General features: G+C 41.6%; 1 protein-coding gene across 5 annotated transcripts in view; it reads right to left on the bottom strand.

Moving 5' to 3' along the window:
* The window catches only part of RGS7 (regulator of G protein signaling 7), a 444,093-nt gene that overhangs the window by 18,687 nt on the left and 399,436 nt on the right, over positions 1–25,970 (bottom strand). For all 5 annotated transcript variants that reach the window (XM_050950420.1, XM_050950421.1, XM_050950423.1 and 2 more), the window contains exons 10-15: positions 17,679–17,753; positions 15,532–15,630; positions 14,729–14,790; positions 13,234–13,344; positions 12,584–12,709; positions 71–257 (exon numbers count right to left, since the gene is read on the bottom strand). In XM_050950420.1, the coding sequence (XP_050806377.1) occupies positions 71–257; positions 12,584–12,709; positions 13,234–13,344; positions 14,729–14,790; positions 15,532–15,630; positions 17,679–17,753 (660 nt within the window). The remainder of the gene's footprint in view (positions 1–70; positions 258–12,583; positions 12,710–13,233; positions 13,345–14,728; positions 14,791–15,531; positions 15,631–17,678; positions 17,754–25,970) is intronic.

Genomic DNA, 25,970 nt, shown 5'->3' with positions numbered 1-25,970 from the left:
TTGTAAGAGTGTGCATTCAAATGGCTGGTGCTATACCTCGGAAGTGCCTGGATGAAGATCATATACTGACCTGAGCATCTTCAAATGTGTATCTTCCTGGGTCCTTCACATTCTGTGTGGTTTTGTCATAACTTTTCGAATCAAGATTGATGGCACTGGGAGCTCCTGGAGCAAGAAATTCCTGCCAGATTTCCTGGACTCGAGCAGGTACTTCACGATTAGGTCTCTTCTTCAAATCTTCAACTGCTAACCAGAACCTACAGCAAAATATGGCAACTTGAATTCTAAGGTTAATTTCTTTCCTAGGTTCTGGTATAAGCAGCCTTTCATGGCCTCTTCTCATTAGTATAGTTTGTAATGACATAAAAACTGCTTTACACACATCACAAAACAATACATAACAATGAGCAAAGTGGTAGCCATGAATTTTGTATTAGGATTATATAGTTTCTGTATAGGAATTGCCATTCTGGCTCAGACTAGTGGTCTATCTAGTCCAGTATCCTGTATTAAACAGTGGCCAGTATCAGCTGCTTCATGGGAAGGTGCAAGGAACCCTACAGGGTAATCTGCTCACAGGGAAATTTCTGCCTAACCCCCATCAAACAGAGGTTGCCTTGAAGCATGAATATTTATAGAATCATAGAAATAGGTCTAGAAGGGACCTCAAGTGGTCTAGTTCAGCCTCCTGTGCTGAGGCAGGACCAAGTGTACCTAAACCATCCTGAGAAGTGTCTGTCCAACCAATAACAGGGATTCCAGAAACTGCCTTGGAAGTCTATTCCAGAGCTTAACTATCCTTATGGTTAGAAAGTTTTTCCAAATATCTAAATTTAATAGCCCTTGCTACAGACTAAGGCCATTACTTGTAGTCCTACCTTCAGTGGACATGGAGAACAATTGATTGCCATCCTCTTTATAGCAGCCCTTAACATATTCGAAGACTGTTATCAGGTCTCCTCCCTCGGTCTTCTTTTCTCAAGACTAATTATGCCCAGTTTTTTAGACCTTTTTGACAGGTCAGTTTTTTAAAACCCTTTATCATGTTTGTTGCTTTCCTCTGGACTCATTCCATTTTTTTTTGATATGTTTCTTAAAGTGTGGCACCTAGAATTGGACATAGTAGTTGAGCTGAGACTGCTAATTAGAGCGGGACAGTTATCTCCCATGTCTTACACATAACACTCCTGTTAATACACCCCAGCATACTAGCCTTTTTCACAACTGCATTAGGTTGTTCGCTTATATTCAATTTGTGATCCACTATAACCCCAAGATACTTTTCAGCAGTACTACTATATAGCCAGTTATTCCCCATTTTGTAGTTGTGCATTTGAGTTTTCCTTCCTACGGGCAGTACTTTGCACTTGTCTTAACTGAATTTCATCTTGCTGATTTCAGACCAATTCTCCAATTTGTCGAGGCTCTTTTGAATTCTAATCCTGTCCTCCAAATTGCTTGCAACCCCTCCTAGCTTGGTATCATAAGCAAATTTTATAAGCATACTCTCCACTCCATTTTCCATTAGTGAAAGTTATTAATGAAAATATGGACTGGTACTGGACCAGGACAGACCATTCTGGGACCCCACTAGATAGCCATCCCGGTCTGACAGCAAAACCATTGATGGCTAGTCTTTGAGTACAGTCTTTCAATCAGTTTTGCACCCATCATATTTAGACCACATTTACCTAGTTTGCTTGTGAGAATGTCACGTGGGACTGTATCAAAAGCCTTACTAAAATCAAGATACACCACATCTACTGCTTCCTCCCTATTCACTAGGCCAGACCACTTCTTATCCATATAAAGGTCTAATCTTCTTTTAAATCCTGCTAAACTCTTAACCTCAACTGTATTTTGTGGCTGTAAACTGTGCACGCTAATTGCATGTTGTCCAGAAATGTATTTCTTTTTATCAGCTTTAAATTTTCCCCCTTTCAATTTCATTGCCTATCCCTTGACCTGGTATTTTGAGCAATTGTAATAGCAGTATCCAATCTAGCTTCTTGCTATACAGAGCATACATACTTCAGCAGGCCATGTTAGGTTATGTGTGGGACCATGGTATATTTTTTCTGCACAATAAAAGATCGCTAAAAAGGCCTTGACCAAATGTGATCTGAACAGTGCTACCTGGAATCACATTTATACAGTTGTTGCTATTAGGATACTAGCATGGTTACAGCAGCAAAGAATCCTGTGGCACCTTATAGACTAACAGACGTTTTGGAGCATGAGCTTTCGTGAGTGAATACCCACTTCGTCAGATGCATGTAGTGAAAATTTCCAGGGGCAGGTATATATATGCAAGTAAGCTAGAGATAACGAGGTTAGTTCAATCAGGGAGGATGAGGCCCTGTTCTAGCAGTTGAGGTGTGAAAACCAAGGGAGGAGAAACTGGTTTTGTAGTTGGCAAGCCATTCACAGTCTTTGTTTAATCCTGAGCTGATGGTGTCAAATTTGCAGGTGAACTGAAGCTCAGCAATTTCTCTTTGAAGTCTGGTCCTGAAGTTTTTTTGGTGCAGGATGGCCACCTTAAGGTCTGCTATTGTGTGGCCAGGGAGGTTGAAGTGTTCTCCTACAGGTTTTTGTATATTGTGTGACAGACTCAGGCCAGTGTGGTCCAGGAGTCTGGTAGGGGGCAAATATACTAGTCACTGGCTGAGTAGTTTTCTGTTCCCTGAGTGACAAGAGCAGGGGCTGCACTGGAGTAATCAGGAACCTGCTAGAACCAATTAAGGGAGAGAGGCTGATTAGAACACCTGATGCCAATCAAGGCAGGCTAATCAGGGCACCTGGGTTTAAAAAGGAGCTCCCTCCAGTCAGGGAGGAAGGAGCTAGAGGAGAGGAAGTGTGTGTGAGGAGCTGGAAGCAAGAGGTACAAGGAGCTGAGAGTGAGAGGCTGTGCTGCTGGAGGACTACAGAGTACAAGCGTTATCAGACACCAGGAGGAAGGTCCTGTGGTGAGGATAAAGAATGTGTTTGGAGGAGGCCATGGGGAAGTAGCCCAGGGAGTTGTAACTGTCATGCAGCTGTTACAAGAGGCACTATAGACAGCTGCAATCCACAGGGCCCTGGGCTGGAACCCAGAGTAGAGGGCAGGCCCAGGTTCCCCCCAGACCTCCCAACTCCTGATCAGACACAGAAGGAGTTGACCCAGACTGTGAGGAAGATCACAGAGGTGAGCAAATCTGCAAATAAGTGCAGGACCCACCAAGGTAGAGGAGGAACTTTGTCACAACTGCCATTCCTAATATCTGATTTGTGTCCATTTATCCTTTTCTGTAGAGACTGTCCAGTTTGGCCAATGTACATAGCAGAGGGGCATTGCTGGCATATATTACATTGGTGGACGTGCAGGTGAATGAACCTGCATGGTTACCTTGATCACTGTACTATAATCACTACTTGGTTGTCCACAGACTGTACAACACAGTTAACAAAAAAGATAACTGCTCTGGGAATCCTGCTATAAACAGCTGGACTTAAGCATGGTGCCATAAACTTGCACAGTTTTATTCTCAGAGAAGACAGGACCCACTACAATGTGGTTTCTGCTTTGTCAGGGGAACCAGATACAACATAGTCTTCCAATGTGATGTCAACACGGTTGGTCTAATAACAGAGAAGTTGGGACTCAACTGATCTTGACCGCACTCTGGCTTCGACTTTACATGATGAGAGCATGATTTGGGAATACGATTAAAACATGGTATTGTCCTGAATATACTGCAAGACTAAGACATGTTTTCACTGTGTTGAGGGACTATTGTGTTTTACCCAGGTCTCCCAAGAAGTCAAAAATGACATTGCATACTTACAGTCTGGTAAGGCTGCTGCACAAAGACAGCAAAGCAAAGCAAATAAACAGAACAACACCTTACAAAATAGTTCTTCACTTCAGTTTACATCATTGGAAGCAATTAGTCTCATAGTCCCCTTATTAAACTGGCCTAACTCTAACAAATGGAAGGCAGGGTAGTCACATGAGCCCAGTACTTCTTTGTAGCAGGGGAGGTGAAATAAAGATAGGTCCCTGTTCTGTCTCATCTCTCCTTTTTGTATGGCTGGAAGCCTAAAAGGGTATTTGACAACCTCATTCAATGGTTTAGCTTGTTACGGCTTCCCATCAACTTGATCTTCAACTGCCTAATATCAGCCTCCATCTTTTGAGATATCTATTTTAGGGACCTCTAAATGATATCTGAGCACCTCAAAAGCCTTTTACTGTATTTATCTTCAAAACACTCCTGTGATGTCAGAGAGTGCTATTATCCCCGTTGTACAGATGGGAAACTGAGGTACAGGGAGATGAAGGCCTAGACCCTCAAAAGGCATTTAGGCACCTAAGTTGCTTTGAGGATCTGGTGCTCAGTGATTTGCCCAAGATCACACAGGGAGTCTGTGGCAGAACAGGAGCTTAAAACACAAGTCTCTGTAGTCCTAGGTTAGTGCCCTAACCACTGAAGCACCAAAATCTGATGGTTTTACTGTATTTGGTCTGTAAATTTGAAAGCAATGCATCTAGAATAGTGTTCTTCTTACACGAGCTTAACAACTGCACAGCACACAGACTTTAATTCAGCTGACCCAGTAAATAATTCTGTTGAGTGTAGGCAACCTTAATTTGTTGTTTTAAACTGCTTTAGATATTTACATTTCAGAGGGTACGTCCTGCAGTGCAAGCCCCACTCCAATGTACCTACTGGGATTGGCTGATTATTCATGTGTCCGAAAGGTAGGTAAAGAGCAGAGAAATGAAAAGGATGTTCTTTGTAACCACAGCCATTTTCAGACCCAGACATCCATTAGGATCTATCCTAGGACAGTGATCTTGTTTATTCCTTCTTGCTATCACCAATATTTCTGGGAGCCCCACAAATAAACCCAGGATGCTATTTTGCATGTGAACCATTGACTTACACTATGGTACAGACAATGATGGAAAAATAGGCAGGAGATAAACTGAACTACTTTGGAGGAACGTGTAGCTTCTAGCACGGAAAAGAAAGGCAATCCAGACCCATCTTCATCAAGGTGAGCACAAGCTCCTCACTGGTAGATTAATTTTTATTTTACATTTCTAATGGTAGTATTCCAAAAACCCTACAGAAAATGAGACTGTAATTGTAGAAACTTCTTATAAAATGGAAGCAAAAAATCTGCTGAGAGCTCCAATATGCTATGTCTAGGTAGATTATTCACTGCATATACACATTTTAATCTGCTTACTGAGCTTTCAAAACAAAATGCATACCCTCTTCCTACAGAAGAGTCAAGCCTTAAGGTTACCGCCTTGTGTGTGTGCATTAATTTTGCCAGCTATCACACAGGAAATCAATAGCATAGCCAGGGTTGGAACATAGACCTGCAGGGTCCCTGTGCAGTACCTTAAACACAAGAGAACATCCTTTCTTTTCTTACAACCCTTTGCTTCAATCACTGTCTCTCCAGTGCACTGAATAAAGTGAGAGTTCTGTAGAACAAGTAGTATGTAAACATGTAATTAAATACTGTTCATCATGCATACACACAAGGGGCCAAATTAAGATTGCCTGGGAAGTGACATTCATAGAATTAACACCAGCTAATAGAAGAACCCTAATTAGAACTCACAGGCTCCTCCTCACGCAATACAACCACCCATGGGCCAAAGCTACTGGTGCATCCCTGTATCTGGAGCTCTAGTTTTGTGCCTATCATGTGGGGAGCTCTGTAGGACTCCAACACAGTGCAGTTGGCCTGTGGGTAGCTTTATGGAGCTGGACGGAACATTTGGAGGCTTTAGCAGCAAGCTCCTAACAAGCTCCACTGAGCATGTGCACCTGAGAGGTTTGTAACTCTGTCATATTGGGATGGATTTTCATGAGGACAGAAAAAACCCTCTCTCTGACACCTAGGATCACCTCGTTTCCAAATACCAAGTCTTGCTCCAAAACAAGGAGGTGCTAAAACTCTTCAAGGGAATGGCTGGAAAAAATGTTAACATTGGCTAAACTACCTATTAATCCTTAGCCTTATTCTCGAAACCCCTATCGCTGAAATATTCCAAAATTCATTCTGAAGCAGAGAGCAAGCATGGAACATTTCAGTCTGAGAGATTAAAGTTTGGCACCTTTATTAGCAACTGAAAACAGGAGTTAATAGAAAGTGTTAGACAATCTTAACTGTAGGTTGCTACCAGCTCTGCCTGTTATACCTTGCAACAAAGGCCAATAACTCTTCTTCATGGTCAGTTAACTGCAGAACTAGCTTCCCACTGGCATTTCAGATAAATATATTTAAATAGATAAAAACATTTAAAAATAATCTACAATGATTAATAATAAATAGAAACAAGAAAAACAAGGTGAGGCCGAAAGGGAAAAATCAGTCAAACCCAATATGCCTATCTCCTGTATCATTCCCTCCTCCACCAATCAAATCATTTTATTACGGTATAATTAAACTACAATGTATGTATATATTCTTTCATATAAAGTAAACAAAAGCATGACCATTAAGACATAAGGCTGATGTAGTCTATGTTTCACACCACTGAGCTGTATACCATTATTTGATTTATTTATTTGAAAGGATTCATCTGAAGCATCTATCCCTGGTGCTAGTGATTTTTACAGCAAGTATGGTGTGTGATTACAAAAATAAGCCCCACACAAAATTCTAGATTGTCATTTCGACCCTCAGGAGGAGTCCATGTGGAGTTCTTCTTCTTGTGCCGTTGGTGGGAGGGCACTTGTGTATCAGTGCACTGTTCAGTGTTGTCCTGCCCTCCCACCAACAGCACAAGAAGAAGAACTCCACATGGACTCCTCCTGAGGGTCGAAATGACAATCTGGACCTATACATTGAATGCTTCCGCCGGCGTGCACAGGCAGAAATCGTGGAACAACAACATCGCTTGCCTCACACCTAAGTCGTGCAGAACGCAATGCCATCCACAGCCTCAGAAACCACCCTGACATTATCATCAAAGAGGCTGATAAAGGAGGTGCCGTTGTCATCATGAACAGGTCAGACTACCAAAAGGAGGCCGCCAGACAACTCTCCAATACCAAATTCTACAGGCCACTTCCCTCAGATCCCACTGAGGAATACACTAAGAAACTACAGCATCTACTCAGGACACTCCCCACACTAACACCAGAAGAAATCAACATACCCCTAGAGCCCCGACCAGGGTTATTCTATCTACTACCCAAGATCCACAAACCCGGAAATCCTGGACGCCCCATCATCTCGGGCATTGGCACTCTCACTGAAGGACTGTCTGGATATATGGACTCTCTACTCAGACCCTATGCCACTAGCACTCCCAGCTATCTCCGTGACACCACTGATTTCCTGAGGAAACTACAATGCATTGGTCACCTCCCAGAAAACACCATCCTAGCCACCATGGATGTAGAGGCTCTCTACACAAACATCCCACACACAGATGGAATACAAGCTGTCAGGAACACTATCCCTGACGATGCCACAGCACAACTGGCTGCTGAGCTCTGTGCCTTTATACTTACACACAACTATTTCAAACTTGATGACAATATATATCTCCAGATCAGTGGCACTGCTAAGGGCACCCGCATGGCCCCACAATATGCCAATATCTTTATGGCCGACCTGGAACAACGCTTCCTCAGCTCTCGTCCACTCACGCCCCTTCTCTACCTACGCTACATTGATGACATCTTCATCATCTGGACCCATGGGAAGGAGACTCTGGAAAAATTCCACCACGATTTCAACAGCTTCCACCCCACCATCAACCTCAGCCTGGACCAATCTACACGGGAGGTACACTTTCTTGACACCACAGTGCAAATAAGTGATGGTCACATTAACACCACCCTATATCGAAAACCTACCGACCGCTATGCCTACCTTCATGCCTCCAGCTTCCATCCCGGACACATCACACGATCCATTGTCTACAGCCAAGCACTGAGGTACAACCGCATCTGCTCTAACCCCTCAGACAGAGACCAACACCTACAAAATCTCCACCAAGCATTCTCAAAACTACAATACCCGCACGAGGAAATAAGGAAACAGATCAACAGAGCCAGACGTGTACCCAGAAGCCTCCTACTGCAAGACAAACCCAAGAAAGAAACCAACAGGACTCCACTGGCCATCACATACAGCCCCCAGCTAAAACCCCTCCAACGCATCATCAAGGATCTACAACCCATCCTGGACAATGATCCCACACTTTCACAGGCCTTGGGTGGCAGGCCAGTCCTTGCCCACAGACAACCTGCCAACCTGAAACATATTCTCACCAGTAACTGCACACCGCACCATAATAACTCTAGCTCAGGAACCAATCCATGCAACAAACCTCGATGCCAACTCTGCCCACATATCTACACCAGCGACACCATCACAGGACCTAACCAGATCAGCCACACCATCACTGGTTCATTCACCTGCACATCCACCAATGTAATATACGCCATCATATGCCAGCAATGCCCCTCTGCTATGTACATTGGCCAAACTGGACAGTCTCTACGGAAAAGGATAAATGGACACAAATCAGACATTAGGAATGGCAATATACAGAAACCTGTAGGGGAGCACTTCAACCTCCCTGGCCACACTTTTGCAGACCTTAAGGTGGCCATCCTGCACCAAAAAAACTTCAGGACCAGACTTCAAAGAGAAACTGCTGAGCTTCAGTTCATCTGCAAATTTGACACCATCAGCTCAGGATTGAACAAAGACTGTGAATGGTTTGCCAACTACAGAACCAGTTTCTCCTCTCTTGGTTTTCACACCTCAACTGCTAGAACAGGGCCTCATCCTCCCTGATTGAACTGACCTCGTTATCTCTAGCTTGCTTGCTAGCATATATATACTGCCCCTGGAAATTTCCACCACATGCATCTGAAGAAGTGGGTATTCACCCACGAAAGCTCATGCTCCAAAACGTCTGTTAGTCTATAAGGTGCCACAGGATTCTTTGCTGCTTTAACATATAAATACTTACTGGTCAGAGACTTCAGTGATACATAGACATAGCAAGGATCAGACAAGGAGAGAGGCTGGGATTTTCAAAGAAGACAAAGGAAGTTAGGCGTCTAACTCTCATATTTCAATGGGATTTAGGTGCCTGAATCTCATACGTTCCTTTGAATATCCCAGTGTGCCTGGGCAACCAACTGATCCAGGCAGTACTGGATCATGCTAAAACTTAAGCATCCACATTTCAAATATAGTTCTTTGCTTCCTAACAGGAGCTAGGAATTTTGCAAAAATGATACTCTCAAATCTTGTGTTACTGTAATACTTGGTCTCACAGTGAGCCAAGCATAAAGCAGAGCTTCCAAAAGGACTTGCTCTGTGGATGATTACTAAGGAGGGTATAATAGTGTAGGCTTGATGCATGGAGGAGCAGTTCTGTGAGCCTTCTGAGTTAAATGGTCCACTCAGAATCCCATGCCCTGTACTGAAGCTACACTACTAATACCCCGATCAGACTTTTTCCAAGAAATATTAGCTGAATGAAGAGCAAAAGGGGACTAACCAGTAGCTATATTGACTAGGGATGTCTCTCATCCAGCTGAGCTGCCTCTTTACCCAAGAAGTACGGTATTATGTTTTATCAATTTATGGTGCTTACATGGCTCCTCCACCCCATTACTGTGTATCTGAGCATCTCACAGTCTTTAATTATTTATCTTCACAACACCCCCCTGAGGTAGGGAAGTAGTATTCTTCCCATTTTACAAATAGGGAACCAAAATGCAGAGACACAGAGACACTAATTAACTTGCTTGTATCTAAGCAGGAAACTGAACCTACATGTGCTCAGTCCTAGGCTAGCATACTAACCACTGAACTATCCTTCCTCTTAGTTTCAGTCTATTGCTTCAAATTTCTTCACATTGGCTTGCACTTCTTAAGAAATACTCTACTGTGGGCCAACTTCACTCCCAGTACCAATCCTGATTCCACTTCTCAACTAAAGGGCATGAAAAAAAGTCATATTGACAGTATTAATGAGATAAAGCTGAAAATAAACATGGTTTCATGTAATGGGTGTGGCTCCTTGATTACAGCTTCTTTTTATATCTCCCCCATTTCTTCCATTGACCTGGGCACACGGCTTTAGATTGATTAGGAGTGAATGTTTCCTCACTGCCTGAAGCCCAATGCTGTATTTTCTACAGGACATTTCGCAGTTTGGAACTATAGTCCCATCTGTTTGCTACTCCTCCAGTTCTGAAGACACTTGTTTTAAATTCAGTCATGGTCAAATCTGAAAAGGGATGACACCTGATAAACATGTATGTGAAGTTATGTTAGTCATGTTACTAAGCTGAGGAGCTATTGATGGAAGCAAATCCCTTTGCCACAGTATTAGAAAGATGCTATCAAATCTCCCAAACTACAAATTCTATTATTATGTGGTTAATAGCTGTGTAAGCATGTAGGTGCTCCTACATTTAAAGAAATCAAAACTGAGTTGTGATAGCATTCAGGAAGATGCTGAGACTTTTAGGTGTGCCATTGTGCATCAACAGGTACTTTGTGACTCATTATGTATGGAATTATTATGTCAGAAGTAAATTTTATTTATATCACTGCAATCAGTGGCATTTTGAGTCTCAGACATATGAGACTTTAAAATGAGTTCTCTCTAACATGTCACAGGCATAGCTTTTTATTTGGCACCCATCTCTGCTCAGATATTATGCTTTATTACGCTAATATAGGAACCTAGATAGATAGATATAACGGTAGATGGCATATTGAGAAATTAGCTCCAAACAAAATCCTCTAGGGTATTTTGCTGGATCAGTTACTTGCAGTTTGCCTGTGGTTAGTGTTGTAAATAAGATTAGAGGAAAGAGCCTGGGATTGTGTGTAACAGTCTGGTTGGCAGCAAGACAAATCAGTCATAGAAAAAGTGTAGAAAACATAGCATATGCTAGGTTGAACAGGTTCATGTTTGAACAGCTGCCTTGAATAAGGAATTACTGGGACATTTTTTCAATAAAAAAATATCTTCCCATTTCTTTGTACCAGGCTGATAAAAGGTTTGCCCTTTAATTATCACTTAGTTTTTTTAATTCAGAAATTGCCACCTACAAGTAACATGTTATTTAGCAACACACACACACACATCAGCCCAGATCTTAGTCCCTCCGAAATCAATGCAAAACAACAGCTGGGAACAGGATAGGGTCCAGAATATTTAATTTATATTTTTGATCCAAAATTCTTCTATAACTTGACTAGATAAGGGGTTTCCTTATTACCACATTAAATCCAGATTTAATACTGGAGATCTCCAAACTGTGAATATGTTAAATATAGTATGGTAAAACAACGCCCAATAGCATGGAATAATCTGCTCCCAGTTACTCTGATGTAAGTTTGGAAATATTTCAGTGCTATGTACCCTCATCTCTAGAAACTGGGGATGCTTGGCATCTTTCAAATTAGGGCTTTTACACTAGACCAGGGTCTCTCTTAGGGTGACCAGATGTCCCGCTCCTATAGGGACAGTCCCGATATTTGGGGGTCTCTTATATAGGCGTCAATTACTCCCCGTCCCGATTTTTCCCACTTGCTGTCTGGTCACGCTAGTCTCTCTCCATAGTGCTCAATTGCCTGGTGAATCCCATTTTTAAGGGAATCACAGTTAGGCAATGAAAATAACTTAGTATGGGGATGGGTTTTTGATATACATACCTTTGAGAAGCAAAATTCACCTTTTTTGGCCATAGATGAGCAAAAATTAATATCCATTGTTAAGTCCTTCTCACATGCATATATTGGCAGTTTTAATACAGCTTCATTGGAACAGCAACAACCAAAAATGGCTTTTCTAGTGGTTTGACTATAATTCTATACTGTGAAATAGGCCTTTTCTGTTCATTTTTAAAAGAGATCTTGTTTTAAACGAGAAAAATTTAGATTTGACAAGTTGTCCTACACATACACAGTGCCTTTATTATGCAATTTTTGAAGAGACGTTTGTTGGAGATTTACAAGCTTCTAAAAAACTTGCATGACAGGAGCAAGTCACATCAGTCATACCATGTTTAACCTACACTAAGAGTTAAGAGCATTTTATTGTTCTTTTTAATCACTGCCAGGGAGATTTTCAAAATCAGCTAAGATATTTAAGATATTTAGGAGCAAACATCCATGGGATTTTTGCTCCTAAATCCTTTAGTTGCATTTGAAAATTTCCCACTGTAAGTGTGCTGTCCTTATAATGCTGTATGTATTTAAAGATAGCAAAAGCCCTGTGGCTGGTCAGTGTTTCTGAGACATGTAATATGATGATTTGAGAGAGGATCCCTCTAGAAACTGGACATGATCAGAATAGTGTGTTTAGGGATGCGGAGTATTTATATAGTTGTTGGTGTTGGCCTGAGCACCATTAACACTCAAAGCCATTGAAAAATAAGGGCATGCAACACCTTGTAGGATTCTGGACCCTTAAGGAGAAGAAATGGGACTATATCTATAAGGAAGAAAATAAATTAAAAAAAAATGGCACCAGACACACACAACATTTCTTAGCTGTTGTTAAAAAATAAAAACTCTTCAGCTTCACCTTAAGTTTTCTGAGCTGAACTCCGACTCCAGGAACTTGAGAAACTGCTCTCTCCCCACTGTGTCCTTCAGTGCTTCATCCATGCCAAAGCCCCATCGCTTTACCCTTTGTTGCCCTGGCTCTTTGCTATGGACAAGGAAAAAAGTAGTCACAGACCTAAGCTAGCACTTTAGTGTTGTATATGCAAATAATGATGGAAACTCCTAAAGTTCAGCTATGGGTTTCTTGCTTTCCAAGTCACTTGTGTTTATACGATGTTGTTATACAAAGATTTAATTGTCAGTGCCAAGCACACTGTCTGTGCTTAATCAATATGGCATAGGAGTGTGTGTGTGTGTGTATACACACACACACACACACACACATGTATATATGGGCCTCCCCTTCTTGTCCCCCTCCTCAGTGGAACCCTGTATATTGGCCATTGTGGACCCTGCAGTTTTTCATGCGAGTATATAAATCCATCCAAAATAACATGAAACTGTACAGCTGAAAAGACCAAGAGCAAATTGGTAGCATGGTAATCTCATTTCCTATCTGCCTCAGTACTGTCCTGCAGAACGTATGGTTGAAATCTGCACATTTCAAGCAAAGATGGAAATTATTGCTGTGTACATTATTAATCTGAAAAGAAGGAAGAAATAACATACCAGACCTCTAGTTCCCAGAATGTAGTGTCATCTGATAGCCACGGGTTAGAGGGGTCAGGCGGCACAAGAAATGGATCATATTCCACATACTGCTCTGTGTAAGCTAACAGACTAGAAAAACAAAACCATTGTCATGTTAACGAGCTTTATGATCAGAAACCTGTTTTTTAAAAGTAAACAGTGGTGGTGATGGGATAGTGCTTCTTATTTTATCAAGGGCTGAAATAAAATAAACTGCAAGCTTTATTAATACTTCTAAACATTTCTGCATAGCATTTCACTGAAGAATGTCAAATGCATTAATCAATAAAGTCTAACACAGAACCCATGAATCAGGTTTTAGCCTCATTTTATACATGAGGCAACTGAAGTGCAAAGAGATTGAAATAAGGCACAGAGAGAAGCTGAAATAAAAAACTAAATAAGTAGATATGACTCTGAGTTGGGGAGCGCTGAGTTGGGAGGGGAGCTCACTGGGTGGCTTAATGGAGGCAATGTGGCAACATTATTGTACAACAGATCTGGGGATAAGTCCCTGAGCTGCATAGGTGCTGTCACTCAGCCTACTGCCTGATTCACCAACTCAGCTGTGCAGTGGCTCTTTCAGGTGGCCAGACTATGGCGGGGGGAAATGGCAAACCATGGTTTTTCTAAAACAGGCCCCTAGTTCTGAAAATAAGGATATTTCTGGCTTTCTTGGAGATATAGTTGCCTATTTACTTATAAAAACTGCGTTAAGTCCTATTAATGCAGAGTGGGGTGATAGCATGCAGGATAAGAGTCAGTTAATGATGGTGATGGTGGGGGAAGAGAATGAAACAAGAGTTGTTTTTTTTAATTTCTCGGGAATGAACTTAGAACAATGTCGTGGTGCAAAAATTGTCTTGCAGGCCCACAAAAATCATCAACACCAGCTGTGGTACCCGATGACTTCAGTGGGAGTTTGTGAGACACCATCAATTTGGTCAATACCAGGAACTGAACTTGGGGCCTCCTGAGCTGAAAATAAGAGGCACTCTAGTGAAGCTAAAGAGCCAGGCTCTGCACTGCAGAGCTGTAACAGACACAGCCTCTGTACATAGGGACATACAGACATATACAACATACAATAACAAGTTGGTTACATCTACATTAGGAATTCTGTAGCCTTTTCTCCACACTGGCCCTGAAAAACAGATAGCAATTTTCCTAGGGTAGGCAATGTCAGGGAGCTTAGTATACAAAGCAGTGTTCAAGATCACGCTACAGCTTTCTTCTAAATTCAGCACTTTTTTTCCTGTTTCACAGAACTGAGAGAAATGGCATTAAATCTCACCATATTAGCGAATCAGAAAATAGACATGCCTTCACAGCTGACACAATGTAAACTGTCTTCAGTCAATTTGAATAACACATCGCAGCTCCCTTGTCTCCTCCTCTCTGGCTCCTTCTCACAGAAATTTTCTAGATACTTCTTAGAGCATTTCAAAAATAGAAAATGTGACAATATACGTACCTCTCTGCAACTTTTGACATTTTTAATCGATGTCTATCTAACTGTATTTGCCAATATTTTATCTGAAAAAGTGAAGGCAAAGAGTGGCATGAGTAATATCTTGCTTGACTTTATTTTCAGAACTTTTTATTAGGACTACAATGTAAATTTAATTTTTCCTAAGTCACAGAGAAGTGTATATGAGCTATAATGACATATTATCATAATATTTCTTAAATAGATGGAACTCTCTATTAATACAAGACATTACACATAGCTAAAAATGGACAAGTATAACATTTTTCCTAAAGGTTCATCATATAAATCCAATTAGCATTTTCATTTTTACAGAGAAATCCATTAATTGTTCCTAGTCACCCACTGTTTACCGCTTCTATTGCTCTGGGAAAGATTAATGAAGTATTAATGGCAATATATGAGTAAATCCACACACCCTGAGATGCAACTATGCTCTCAAACCTTAAAGTGAAGTGTTGGAAGAGAGAGTGAGTGAACTGGTTACTGCAAAAAGGCTAATGCATTTAATTACAAAAGGAACACACAAACTGGATTATTGGTAAAGCCTTACACTGTTAATAAAGAATAAAAAAAGATAGTGCTACTCCCATTACCCTTAATGAAAGTTATATGCATAAATTTCCACATACTGAGATGAGAAGAAGTATACTCTCAAACTCTGTTTCCTCTAAACATTTAATTGATCTAATTTAAATGTTAAATAAATATACTTGACAGTTATGGTCAATTTTTATTTTATTTTCCAGAATGGTTTATTTAGACGTTTATTATAATTGTTTTCAAACCTCTTGGTGTAATTCGTCTTCTGTGGGTGGCTTAGTTTCTGGTACTGGTGTGTGGGTAGGACTATGACTTCGAATGTCATTTTGTAATCCATAGACAGACTATGAAAAAGTATGGAAAGAAAGACATTTGTTTTTAAAGAGTGCTTCTCTTATACAGACATCATATATATTTTTGTATTATGTATTTAAGAAATTAGCTACCTCTGTGTATTCAAAAGCCTTATATCACTGTTCAACAGTACTGTAAATATGCCATGCATTGAAACACAATGTTGTGAAATGAAATTAAGAATTCTGAGAAAAGGCCCTATTACATGATAACATAGGATTTTATGTCTAACTCTCTCTATATATATTTGCATGTAGCACGTGTTAGGAATGACACAGTAGGGCATCTATTACAGTGGGTGGAGGTGATTGGCATGGAAGAGAGAGAACAGGAAATTGAGAGGTACACTGCCATATGAATTATTATTTGTACACTTCCCATATGTGTGCCAGGTGCTTGATAAATGACTAATGCCTGGGACCTTTCACTAATGCAATCAAATTGTGCTGATGACATATCCAAATCCAGTCTTCCTTCACATTCAGGACTTTACCATGCAACAATACTATAATCTAACTACAAAGTGATACTTTAGATTAAAAATGAGATCAATGTACAGAACTGGAATCCAGATCTGGATCTGGAATATCTTATAATTTAGGGCTGCTTGGATCTGGGGTATTGGTCCAACCTGTTATATAGACTTGGGCAATTTGTAAAATTGGTTTGATATATCTAATCTATTTCTTCCAAAGTTCCAGGGGTTTCATTTGGGGATATCTTTATTCTAAATTTCTCTTTACTTTCAAGGATGTGCAAAGATCCATTGCTACTACTATTTTTCTTGCATGTTTTACTTACTGAAAGTGAAAGTTCTGTGGGCATTTTTACTTCTGTTTTTCCCCTTTAACTAATGACAGAAAATTTGTAACAAGGATACTAAGTATGTACCATGCAATATTCAACATACTGAACAACATACTGACAATATGTTCTACACTGGAAAAAATTGGTCTCTTATTATTTTAGTTCCTGTCTGTGCCTCTGAGAGATTCCTTGGGGTCATGGAATTTATATTTGCAAACAACATATTTTGTTTAGGGCAGTTAAAATAGGAAAGTTCCTGTAACGCTTGATTATGAGTGAACAACAGAAGATGAAGGTGCTCAGTACCCTTAAACAACCTTGTAAGAAAAAGCTTAAAGAAAAAGCAGGTCTGTTTTAATTTTTAGGGTATGTCTACACTTACTGAGTTTTTGTGCTGTAAGTTTCACTGGTGATAGGGAACTGGTGAAAGTAAAGCACTGGTTTGTGTACTCACTCAATTCCTCAGGCGTCAGAGTGTTTACACTGCCAGCACTTCCATTGCTGGTGAGAGCAGCGCTGTAGGGCAGCTATCCCACAGTGCAGCTCTCTCGATAGGTCTTGTGGGAAGGGGGGGATGAGTGGAAGGTATTCTGGATCCCTGCTCAGTGCCCCGTGCTGCCCTGCTTCATATCTCAGAAGCCCCATTACATCCTTGTTTCTTCCGTGGCCTTTTTTTAAAAACCTCCTGCTGCCTGGCTGCTTTTCCTGCCACATCTACAAACAAAGCGAAAGGGAGCTTCAAACTTCCCGGGGCTTATGGGGGAGGGGCGGACATATGTGCATCAGAGCAGCGGAGATGCTGGCAAGAGCGGTTGCTTTTGGAACTGCAGGATATCCGCCGGAGGCCAAAAGGCGTTTACACTGCTAGAAGGTGTCTTCACTTTCACAGCAGTGCAAAAAGAACAGCTGAAAGAGCTGTGTGCCTCTTGTGAAGGTGGTTTTCTTTTTGTGGTGAAACTTCTGAGTTTCACCGCAAAAAGTCATTAACAAGTGTAGACACTCTCGCAGTTTTAGTGCAAAAAAGGGACTTTTTGCGCTTTAAATGGTAAGTGTAGACACACCCTTAGTAAATGGTTTACTAATTAGTAGTTTCAAGTCACAACAGGCTATAGAATTTTGTATGTATTTTTTCAATGCAAAGAAAGGTGGGAAAAAAGGTTTTACATATTTCATTCATATTAAATAAACAACTCTGGAAATATACCACTTTTTATCCAAACACAGTACTTACCTTTCTTGTTTTGTGAGGATTTTTCATTCTTGAAGACTTTTTTATATCCACTTCAGTAGTATTTACACATCCAGGCTAAAAATTAAAAAAAACATAAGAATGGAATCTGACATCGAACTCCATATTTATTGCATTTAGTTACTGCACAGTGAAGCTTGTACTATTGGTTAGAGTAAGCAGAGACATGGTCAAAACTGTGAAGTATGCATAAATCTATCCTGCGGATAACAAACTATATTCAACAATGTAAGATGCTGGAGTGTAGACTCCTCTGGAAAAATATGAGATAACACTGTATACAGGACCATGAGTATTACCGGTTTGCACCCTGCATCTATGTAGCAATATGGATGCCACTATAATGCAAAAGCAATGCCTTCAGGAGATAATGTTTTGAAACCTGCACTGAGATCCACATCCAATAGACAATCTGCTGTCTGAATTTATTACTTTAAAACATCATTAGGGTTTCCAGAACTATGTTGCTTGGTCTATTTTGAGGAGAGTTGCCAACTTTCTGATTGCAGAAAACCAAACACCCTTGCCTCACCCCTGCTCTGCTTCTCCCCCTTCCCCAAAGCCCTGCCCTTGCCCTGCCCCTTCTCCTAGGACATGCCCCTCTCATTCCATCCCACCTCCCTCCCACCCTCGCTCACATGCTCACTTTCTCCAGGCAGGGGCAGGGGGTTGGGGTGCCGGAGGGAGTGAGGGTTATAAATAGGTGTGCAGGCTCAGGCATAGGGCCAGGGATGAGGGGCTTGTGGTGCAGGAGGGAGCTCCAGGCAGGGGGGGTGAGGCCAAGGGGTCTGGAGTGTGGGAGGGGATTCTGGGATGAGGCAGGGGATTGGGGTGTGGCAGGGGGAATGGGCTCTCTGCTGGGGATGCAGGCTCTGGGGTGTGACCGGAAATAAGGGGTTCAGGGTGCGGGAGGGGGCTCTTGGCTAGGGCAAGGGATTGAGTGCAGGAGGGGGTGAGGGCTCTAGCTGGGAGTGCAGGCTCTGGTGTGGGGCCAGGGCTGAGGGGTCTAGAGTGAAGGAGGGGGCTCTGGGCTGGGGCCAAGGGGTTCAGTGTGCTGGATGGGTGCAGGATCTGGGTGGGAGTTTGGGTGTGGTGGGGGCTCAGGGCTGGGGCCGGGGAGATTGGGGTGCAGGAGGGGGCTCTGGGCTGCGGGTTGGTGTGAGGGCTTCATCTGGGGGTGCAGGCTCTGGGGTGGAGCCAGGGATGAGGGGTTTAGGGTACAGGAAGGGGCTCTAGGCTGGGGCTGAAGGGTTTGGAGTGCGGGAGGGACCTCGATGTTTGGGCTGGGATGCAGGAGTAGGTGTGCAGTGCAGGCTCTGGGAGGTAGTCTGGGTGCAGGAGGGGGCTCAGGGCTGGGGCAGGAGGTTGGGGTTTGGGCTTTGGGCGGCGCTTAACTCAGGCGGCTCCTGGGAGAGGCAGACATGTCCCCCTGGCTGCTAGCCCTAGCCAATGGGAGCTGTGGAGTCAGCGCTTGGGGCAGATGCAGCATGCGGAATCCCCGTGGTCACTCCTGTGCCTAGGAGCCGCACACGCCGGCTGCTTCCGGGAGCTGCATGGAGCCAGGGCAGGCAGGGAGCCTACCTTAGCCCTGCTGCACCTCTGACGGGAGTTTTAGGGGCTCAGTCAGTGGCATTCCAGTCAAAAACTGGAGGCCTAGCAACACTAATTTTGAGACCTACTTTTGCTGGGCACTGCTTTTTGCTGGTTGTTCAGGTGGCCTTCAGGCAGATTTCACTTTATCTTTCTATGTTGAAAGGACTGTGAACTATATACAGAGAAGCATGAAAAAACACCTAATGTTCACTCTAGCAGGCATTTGTGACAGAGATTGAGAGTGGAGCAGCTAAGATTATTATTCAATTAAATTATTACCTATAAGTTGTGTTGGACACATAATTACAAGTTCAAACTCATAACTCAGAGAGAACAAATCCTTTTCAAGACCACAGAAGCAAAACACATGTTTCTTCCTTGGTTCTGTCAGGGACTCCAAACAATAAGAGATCTTCTGTGCAATGCTGCCATTTGAAAAGTGTGGTGGACCCAGAAAGCAATGCATAGACTGTGCAAGGTGCCCCATAGCATATGCGGAACCTACACCATGATCTTGACTATCACTCCTTCAGAAAGCAAGGAGTATTGGACCACTTCTTTAAAAGTTAGCCTGAAGAAGGTGAGGAAATTGAGCTTGCTTCTTCATGTAACATAAAGGGGATTGAACAGTCTTGACAAAATATAGACAAAAACATCTTCTCACATTTCCCGCTAATTTTTGTTCATTTTAGAAATTTAGGTCATGTCATAATTTCATTGGTTCTTCATTGAGTCCCTTTCAGGTTAGACATCACAAGAGAGAAAGCTGAGCAATTGTGAGGGGAAGAGATTTTAGCTATGCTGTTTAAGATTATGTTTATGTAGAAACTTATTTAACACCTATTTAACTGCCTAATAAATGCTTTGCTTAAAAGGCATAGGTTTTTTAAGGTTCAACATCTCAGTTGTGGGGTTGGAACTCACAACAAATACGTGAGGTACCCAAGAAAGTCCTCCAGTCAAACAAGCCTTTAAAATTAAAAGACATAAAGGAAATGGAAACAACAAACAAATGTACATTTCAGTCCTTCTTACAACATTATAAAGTAGCATAAAATGACACAAAACCCATTTTTTTTAGATCTGCTAGTACATGTTGTTACAAATGCAAATTTCTGTGTTTAAACAAGGTTTTGCACACAAAACTGAAGCCTTCTAGGCATCCACTGTCAGAAGAATGTGCTGCCACTACACGACATTGAGGCATGGTATGTTGAGCCAAAGATGGCATTTTAACCAAAGCTGTGTGAAACTCAATCGTAATCATTCCTGGGGCACAGTGCAGTCATTTGAATCTTTTCATCAGTTTCAGTTAATGTTAGTTTGAACCTCAAGTTCTGCTCTGAGTTTCTGACTCAAAGTGAAACTTGGCCAATTTAAGATTATAAAAATCATAAATCATTCAAGGTTACTAAAATTTAATAGAACCTTTAGAAAACCTGTGCTGCCTTTCACATGTACAATCATACACTGATTGAACTCAATGGCAAAACTCTCATTGACTTTTATGGGAACACAATCAGGCCACAGATTTTTACCAAAACATCAAACATGGTGAGTTTTGTGTTGTCTGGAGTTTCATATCCCAATTTTTACACAGACCTAACTGAAGCCTTTTACTCACTTTGACTTGCTTTACTGCAGGACATTTCAACAGCCAATCACTTAGGATATGACACATCCATAGAAGTAGATGATCTGGGAACCATGTTGCGAACACCACACAAAATTTCCACCATTTCATTATGCTTTTAATGATTATGTCCCAGGAAAATTTTAATTTCAATATTTATCATAACTATTACAAATAATACATAAAAAGAAGGGAAAGGAGTCAAATTCATCCCAGAAATAACTCCATGAACAAATTCAACCCATTATTTCATTTTAAACTCTGTCTCACTACAAAGACTGGGCCAGATTTTGTCTTTAGTTATATTCAGTGATGTCAAAATGGTTATTGAAAACAGAATGTAACCTTCCCTCCCTTTTGTAAGCCTTTATACCCAGCTATTTGTAAACCTTATATTTTGTCTCTGGGTTTATGTCAATGTATTTTAAATGTGTTATGTTGCTGAAAACTTTTTTTTTTAAAGTTGCAAACACAGTTGCTCCAAGTTGGGACTTTACTGGGCCAATTTGAGCCTTCAATAAAATGTCAGAGTTGTTATAAATAGTACAGTTTTAGGAATTTATAATGGAAATGTCAGACTCTTCTTAATAGCACTAGAGGAGGTATTTCCGGTTATAACGGGAGGCAACAGAGTGAGAGGCACTGGGAGCCTGAGCGCAGGGGAACGTGTCCACATGCTTCAGGGCCAGAGTTAGATGAAATTTTTCAGATGAATAGTTTACATGTTAAACAATGCAGTTTTGGTCAACCTGAAACTATTTGTGAATTTGACATGATTACCCCCAAAATTGGGCCATTTTCCCCCCTTTTCTGACAGCAGTGCCCTCCTTTAGTCCCGTGGTTTGAACACTAACTTGGGTCCCACCAGCTCTTCCCAATGTGGAGACAGGATCTGAACTTAGATTCCCCACACTATACAACAGTGCCCTAACCACTGGACTATTCTGAGGCCAGGCTCTCTTGTAGAAGCAGTTCCCCTTTGGATAAATAACTACATAGTCACTGAAGCAGGGACTTGCACTTAAGTCTTCCACATCATAGGCAAGTACTCTTACCACTAGACTATATAGCCAATCACATTCTGTTTCCTTGGTCCAATGACTGTTCATTGTCATTCATTGTGGCACTTCATAATAACTGTATTCAGGACACATACTAATCACTACATGAAGTCAGGAAGAAATATACCCATAGCTTTATATGGCACCATTCACAATACAGTACACTTACTGGATGCTAAAAAGCACAGTATAGCATAATCAAGTTCATTAATAGGGAAGAGTGCACTTTTTTTTGCCATTAAGCTCTAGACACCTTTGTAAAGAAAACATGGGTTTATGGACTATTGGTTTATTTTGGCAGAGTAACTTTTATGAAATATATAGTTAGCTGGGTCCTCTTTTACTTTCTCTGAAGTAATAAAAGCAGGACAAGAAATCCCTGGTTCTTATTAACCAAATATATCCAAGTGAAAGAGATAACAGAGAAAAATATTTATAGGAAATAAAGGTTTGTTTAAAAAACACTTTGGATCTGAACCCCAAACATGCCAGTACCAGAATTATATTAACCTAGGTAAGTAAAGTAAATTAACTGATTCTTGTCTGAGTTTTTGAAAGCCTTTGCAATTCATTACTAACTTTTAGCACTCAGCAGATGAGCGTCCAGTGATCAGCCACACAGAACCCATCCATCTCCTCACTGACCATCCCCTACTAAAATGACCTTCCACCATTCCTTCCATAGCAACTTTCTTAAGGTTATTTCCATCTCCATGCCTAATGTGACCAAAGTATAAAAGTTTGCATCTGTTCATTTCTGACATCAGGATCTGCTTCTCTCCAATAATATTTCTAACAGGAATTAGCCTCTGTGATAGTCTGTACTAGTATGTTCACTACTTTTACAAACTGTAGTGAATCTGGTTCAAAGTATGCCTTATGAGGTATCATTTGAAAAGCTGTAATCTGCTGAGCCTTATTACCCATTAAAATGTGTATATCAACATTGTATGTGAAGTTATAAGATTCAACTGTCTGATTGTTACTGAAATATGCTGTAATTCTGGGTAACACCCACAAACCAGTTTTTCAGAGACAAAGACACTAGCACCCTAGACAGGTGTTGACGGGCTATCATCAGCTTAAACAGCCATTCTCTAGCAGGGGGAAAAGTGTAAACAAGAAACTTACATTTCACAGAGATGGTTCAGACCTCACTTACACAAAAGACTGCTTGTCGCCAGCACCCCAGCTGGGGCTAATCCTCAGAGGGGAGAATTGTATAAGAATGAGATACAGTGGCCTCCAACTCACCTCTCATCTCTCTGCTCATGACATCAGTGAATACCTGACGGACACTGAACTAAGGAGGAGTGATCCTAGGCTGAAAAGAGACCCAGCCTGTGACATTTACAACAGAGCATGGTGAGACAAAACCTTTGCTTTTAAATTCACTTAGCTTGTTAAGTTATGCAAGCTAATACCTATTGGTTTTTTTAATTTTATTTTGTAACCAACCCTGATTTTTATTTATCATCACTTGTAATCTCTTAAAATCTATCTTTCTGGAGTTAATAACCTTATTTTATTTTTTATCTCAACCAGTGTGTGTTTTGATTAAAGTGTGTGGGGAAACTCCATTTGGGACAACAAATCTGATGCATTATTATTGTCCTTTGATAAAATGACGGACTTTCTATGAGCTTGTACTGTTCAGAAAGGTACTGAGGCAATACAAGATGCAAATTTCTGAGGTCTGAGGCTGGGACTATGAATTTGCTGGTGTTTCCTTGTATGTAATTCATGAGTGATTGGTTGGAGTGCTCATGTATTTAGCTAGGAGTGAATTTGCATGCTGAACACTGTGTGAACATGCCAGGAGTGGATGTTCTAAAAGCAAAGCAGTGTAAAAGGCACCCCAGGCTAGTGACTTAAGGGGATGCAACTGTTCAACAGTCCATATTGTGCACTGGACAATATCATAGTCTTCTTTTCTGCCCAGGAAACACACAAGAGACTTCACCAGCACCATATTCCAAAAAGCTTAACTTCTCAGCACATTAGCCTGATTTAGAGCCATAAATTGCTATAGAAAAAAAATTAGGCTTTTCACTATAGTACCTTTGTACATTTTAAGATGCCACAATTTTTCCACCTTTTCTCATGGGAAACCATAGCTGAGTGAGCCATCCCTAGTCTTCATCCCATTTCTTTAGAATAGCCTTGTGGTTCAATATATATGATCCCAGTTAATTAAATTAATCTACTGCCTCTACAGCTCATCTGTTAATTGCGATGTCTGCTCCTGATGTCACATCATGTTTTTGTTAGTCACCCGAACATTCATGTATTTTGTTTTCATCACATTAAGGAATAGTCGATATTCCTCACTAACTGTTTTTATAGACGCCAACGTTTGTTGTATTCACTGGTGGTTACAGAAAAAACTGTCTTTAATGAGGCAGAGTGACCTCATTTTGACACAGAGGGGGTAAATTCACCCTGTTGGATGCACTTAGCCCCACCCCTTCATCTTCAGAGGAAGTGCTGTGACAGGGCAGGAAGTAAAATGATTTTTAAATGTCTTTGAGACACCAAGAAATTCCTTAGCATAAAGCCAAGGTTTCCCATTCCCCTAAAAATGCACAGGATATCATCATCATCTATGAAACAATAACAGCATCTTCAGAAAGAGAAAAGAATTAATCCAGGTGTGCTCCTACAAAATGATATTATTTCTGTGTGCTTATTGCTACTAAGAAGTTTGGTTGTTAAAAGCCCAGCAGATGACTGGTTGAAAAGGAATGTGAAAGATTCAGATGAAGTGCTGGAGGACTGGAAATGCCCATCCAAGAAATAAAAAAAAAGTGATCTAGGAAAGCAGACTATAGGTAAAATTTATTATACCAAAGTAGGATTATTTTAATTTGTGAATGAGGCAGAAAAAAAGAAGATATTCTGCTCAGGTGGTGTAAATCTGGAGGAAATCCATTGATTTCATCAGCTCAATTGATTTCACTGGAGTTCTTATGTAAGCAGAGTCAGGATAAGCTCTACCCAGACATCTGGTGGAAAGAATGTCAGAGAGTGTATTTGCATAGGCACGCCTACCCTATCCCAGACTGCTGAGCGGTGGGACTGCTTGGTGACAAATGACTCACCCTCATGACAAGGGACATGGGTTCCAAAACCCAGTGAACGGAGAGAGGCTGGGGACAGGTATCTGTGCCTGGTGGTGCAGTCTCCTTGTGGAGCCAGAAGCACCAGTTGCACCCCCTCCTCTTTCCACTGTGGAATGTCAGAGTTGAATTTTTTTATTCCCTCAAGAATCTAAATACAGGCTACTGAGCTGAACGCACTTTGGGCTAATGGTGCACTAGCACTGGCGCTCCCCCACGAAGACCTGAGATCACTAAGAGTTGAAATCACTAAAGAGCTAAAATTACTGAGTTGAGAGCACTGAGTACTGTGCTAACTAGTGGGGGAGCCTGAGCTGGCGGAGTGAAGCAGTTGTGGGGACGGCTGGAGCGGATCACGGGACAGCTGGTGGCAGCAGAGGGGCTGGCAGAGCGGAGTAGCTGTGGGGTGGGTGGAGCGGCCCACAGAGTGAGCAGAGCCGAGCAGTTTGCAGAAAGAACTGGAGCAGCTCATGGAGCAGAGCAGCTGGTGGAGCGGAGCAGTTTCTGAGGACGGCTGGAGGAGCAGAGTGGAACAGCTGGTAAAGCGGAGCAGTTCGTGGAGAAGGCGGAAGCAGAACCCACAGAGAGGCAGGGCAGTTGGCCCCGGACCACGTAAGGTGCCCCTTTCTACCCAGGCTGGGGGGAGGGACCTCTACAGATAAACTCTCGAACTCTGGGGTGGCACTGACCAGAGACTTTTGGGTTGTTGGACTTTGGGGTGATTGAACTTAAAACCCTAAGGGGAAAAAGGACATTGCCAAATGTACTTGGAGGTGGGTTTTTGTTTATGGTTTGTGTTATAACCCTGTTTGTGGTGTTTCTCCAATGGGATGCCGCATTGATTCCTTCCGTTATTAAAAAAGATTTT

The sequence above is a fragment of the Gopherus flavomarginatus genome, chromosome 4, assembly GCF_025201925.1.
Source record: "Gopherus flavomarginatus isolate rGopFla2 chromosome 4, rGopFla2.mat.asm, whole genome shotgun sequence".
Lineage (NCBI taxonomy): Eukaryota > Metazoa > Chordata > Testudines > Testudinidae > Gopherus > Gopherus flavomarginatus.
The sequence above is the reverse complement of the archived record's forward strand: the minus strand, read 5'-3'. Positions and strand labels throughout refer to the sequence as shown.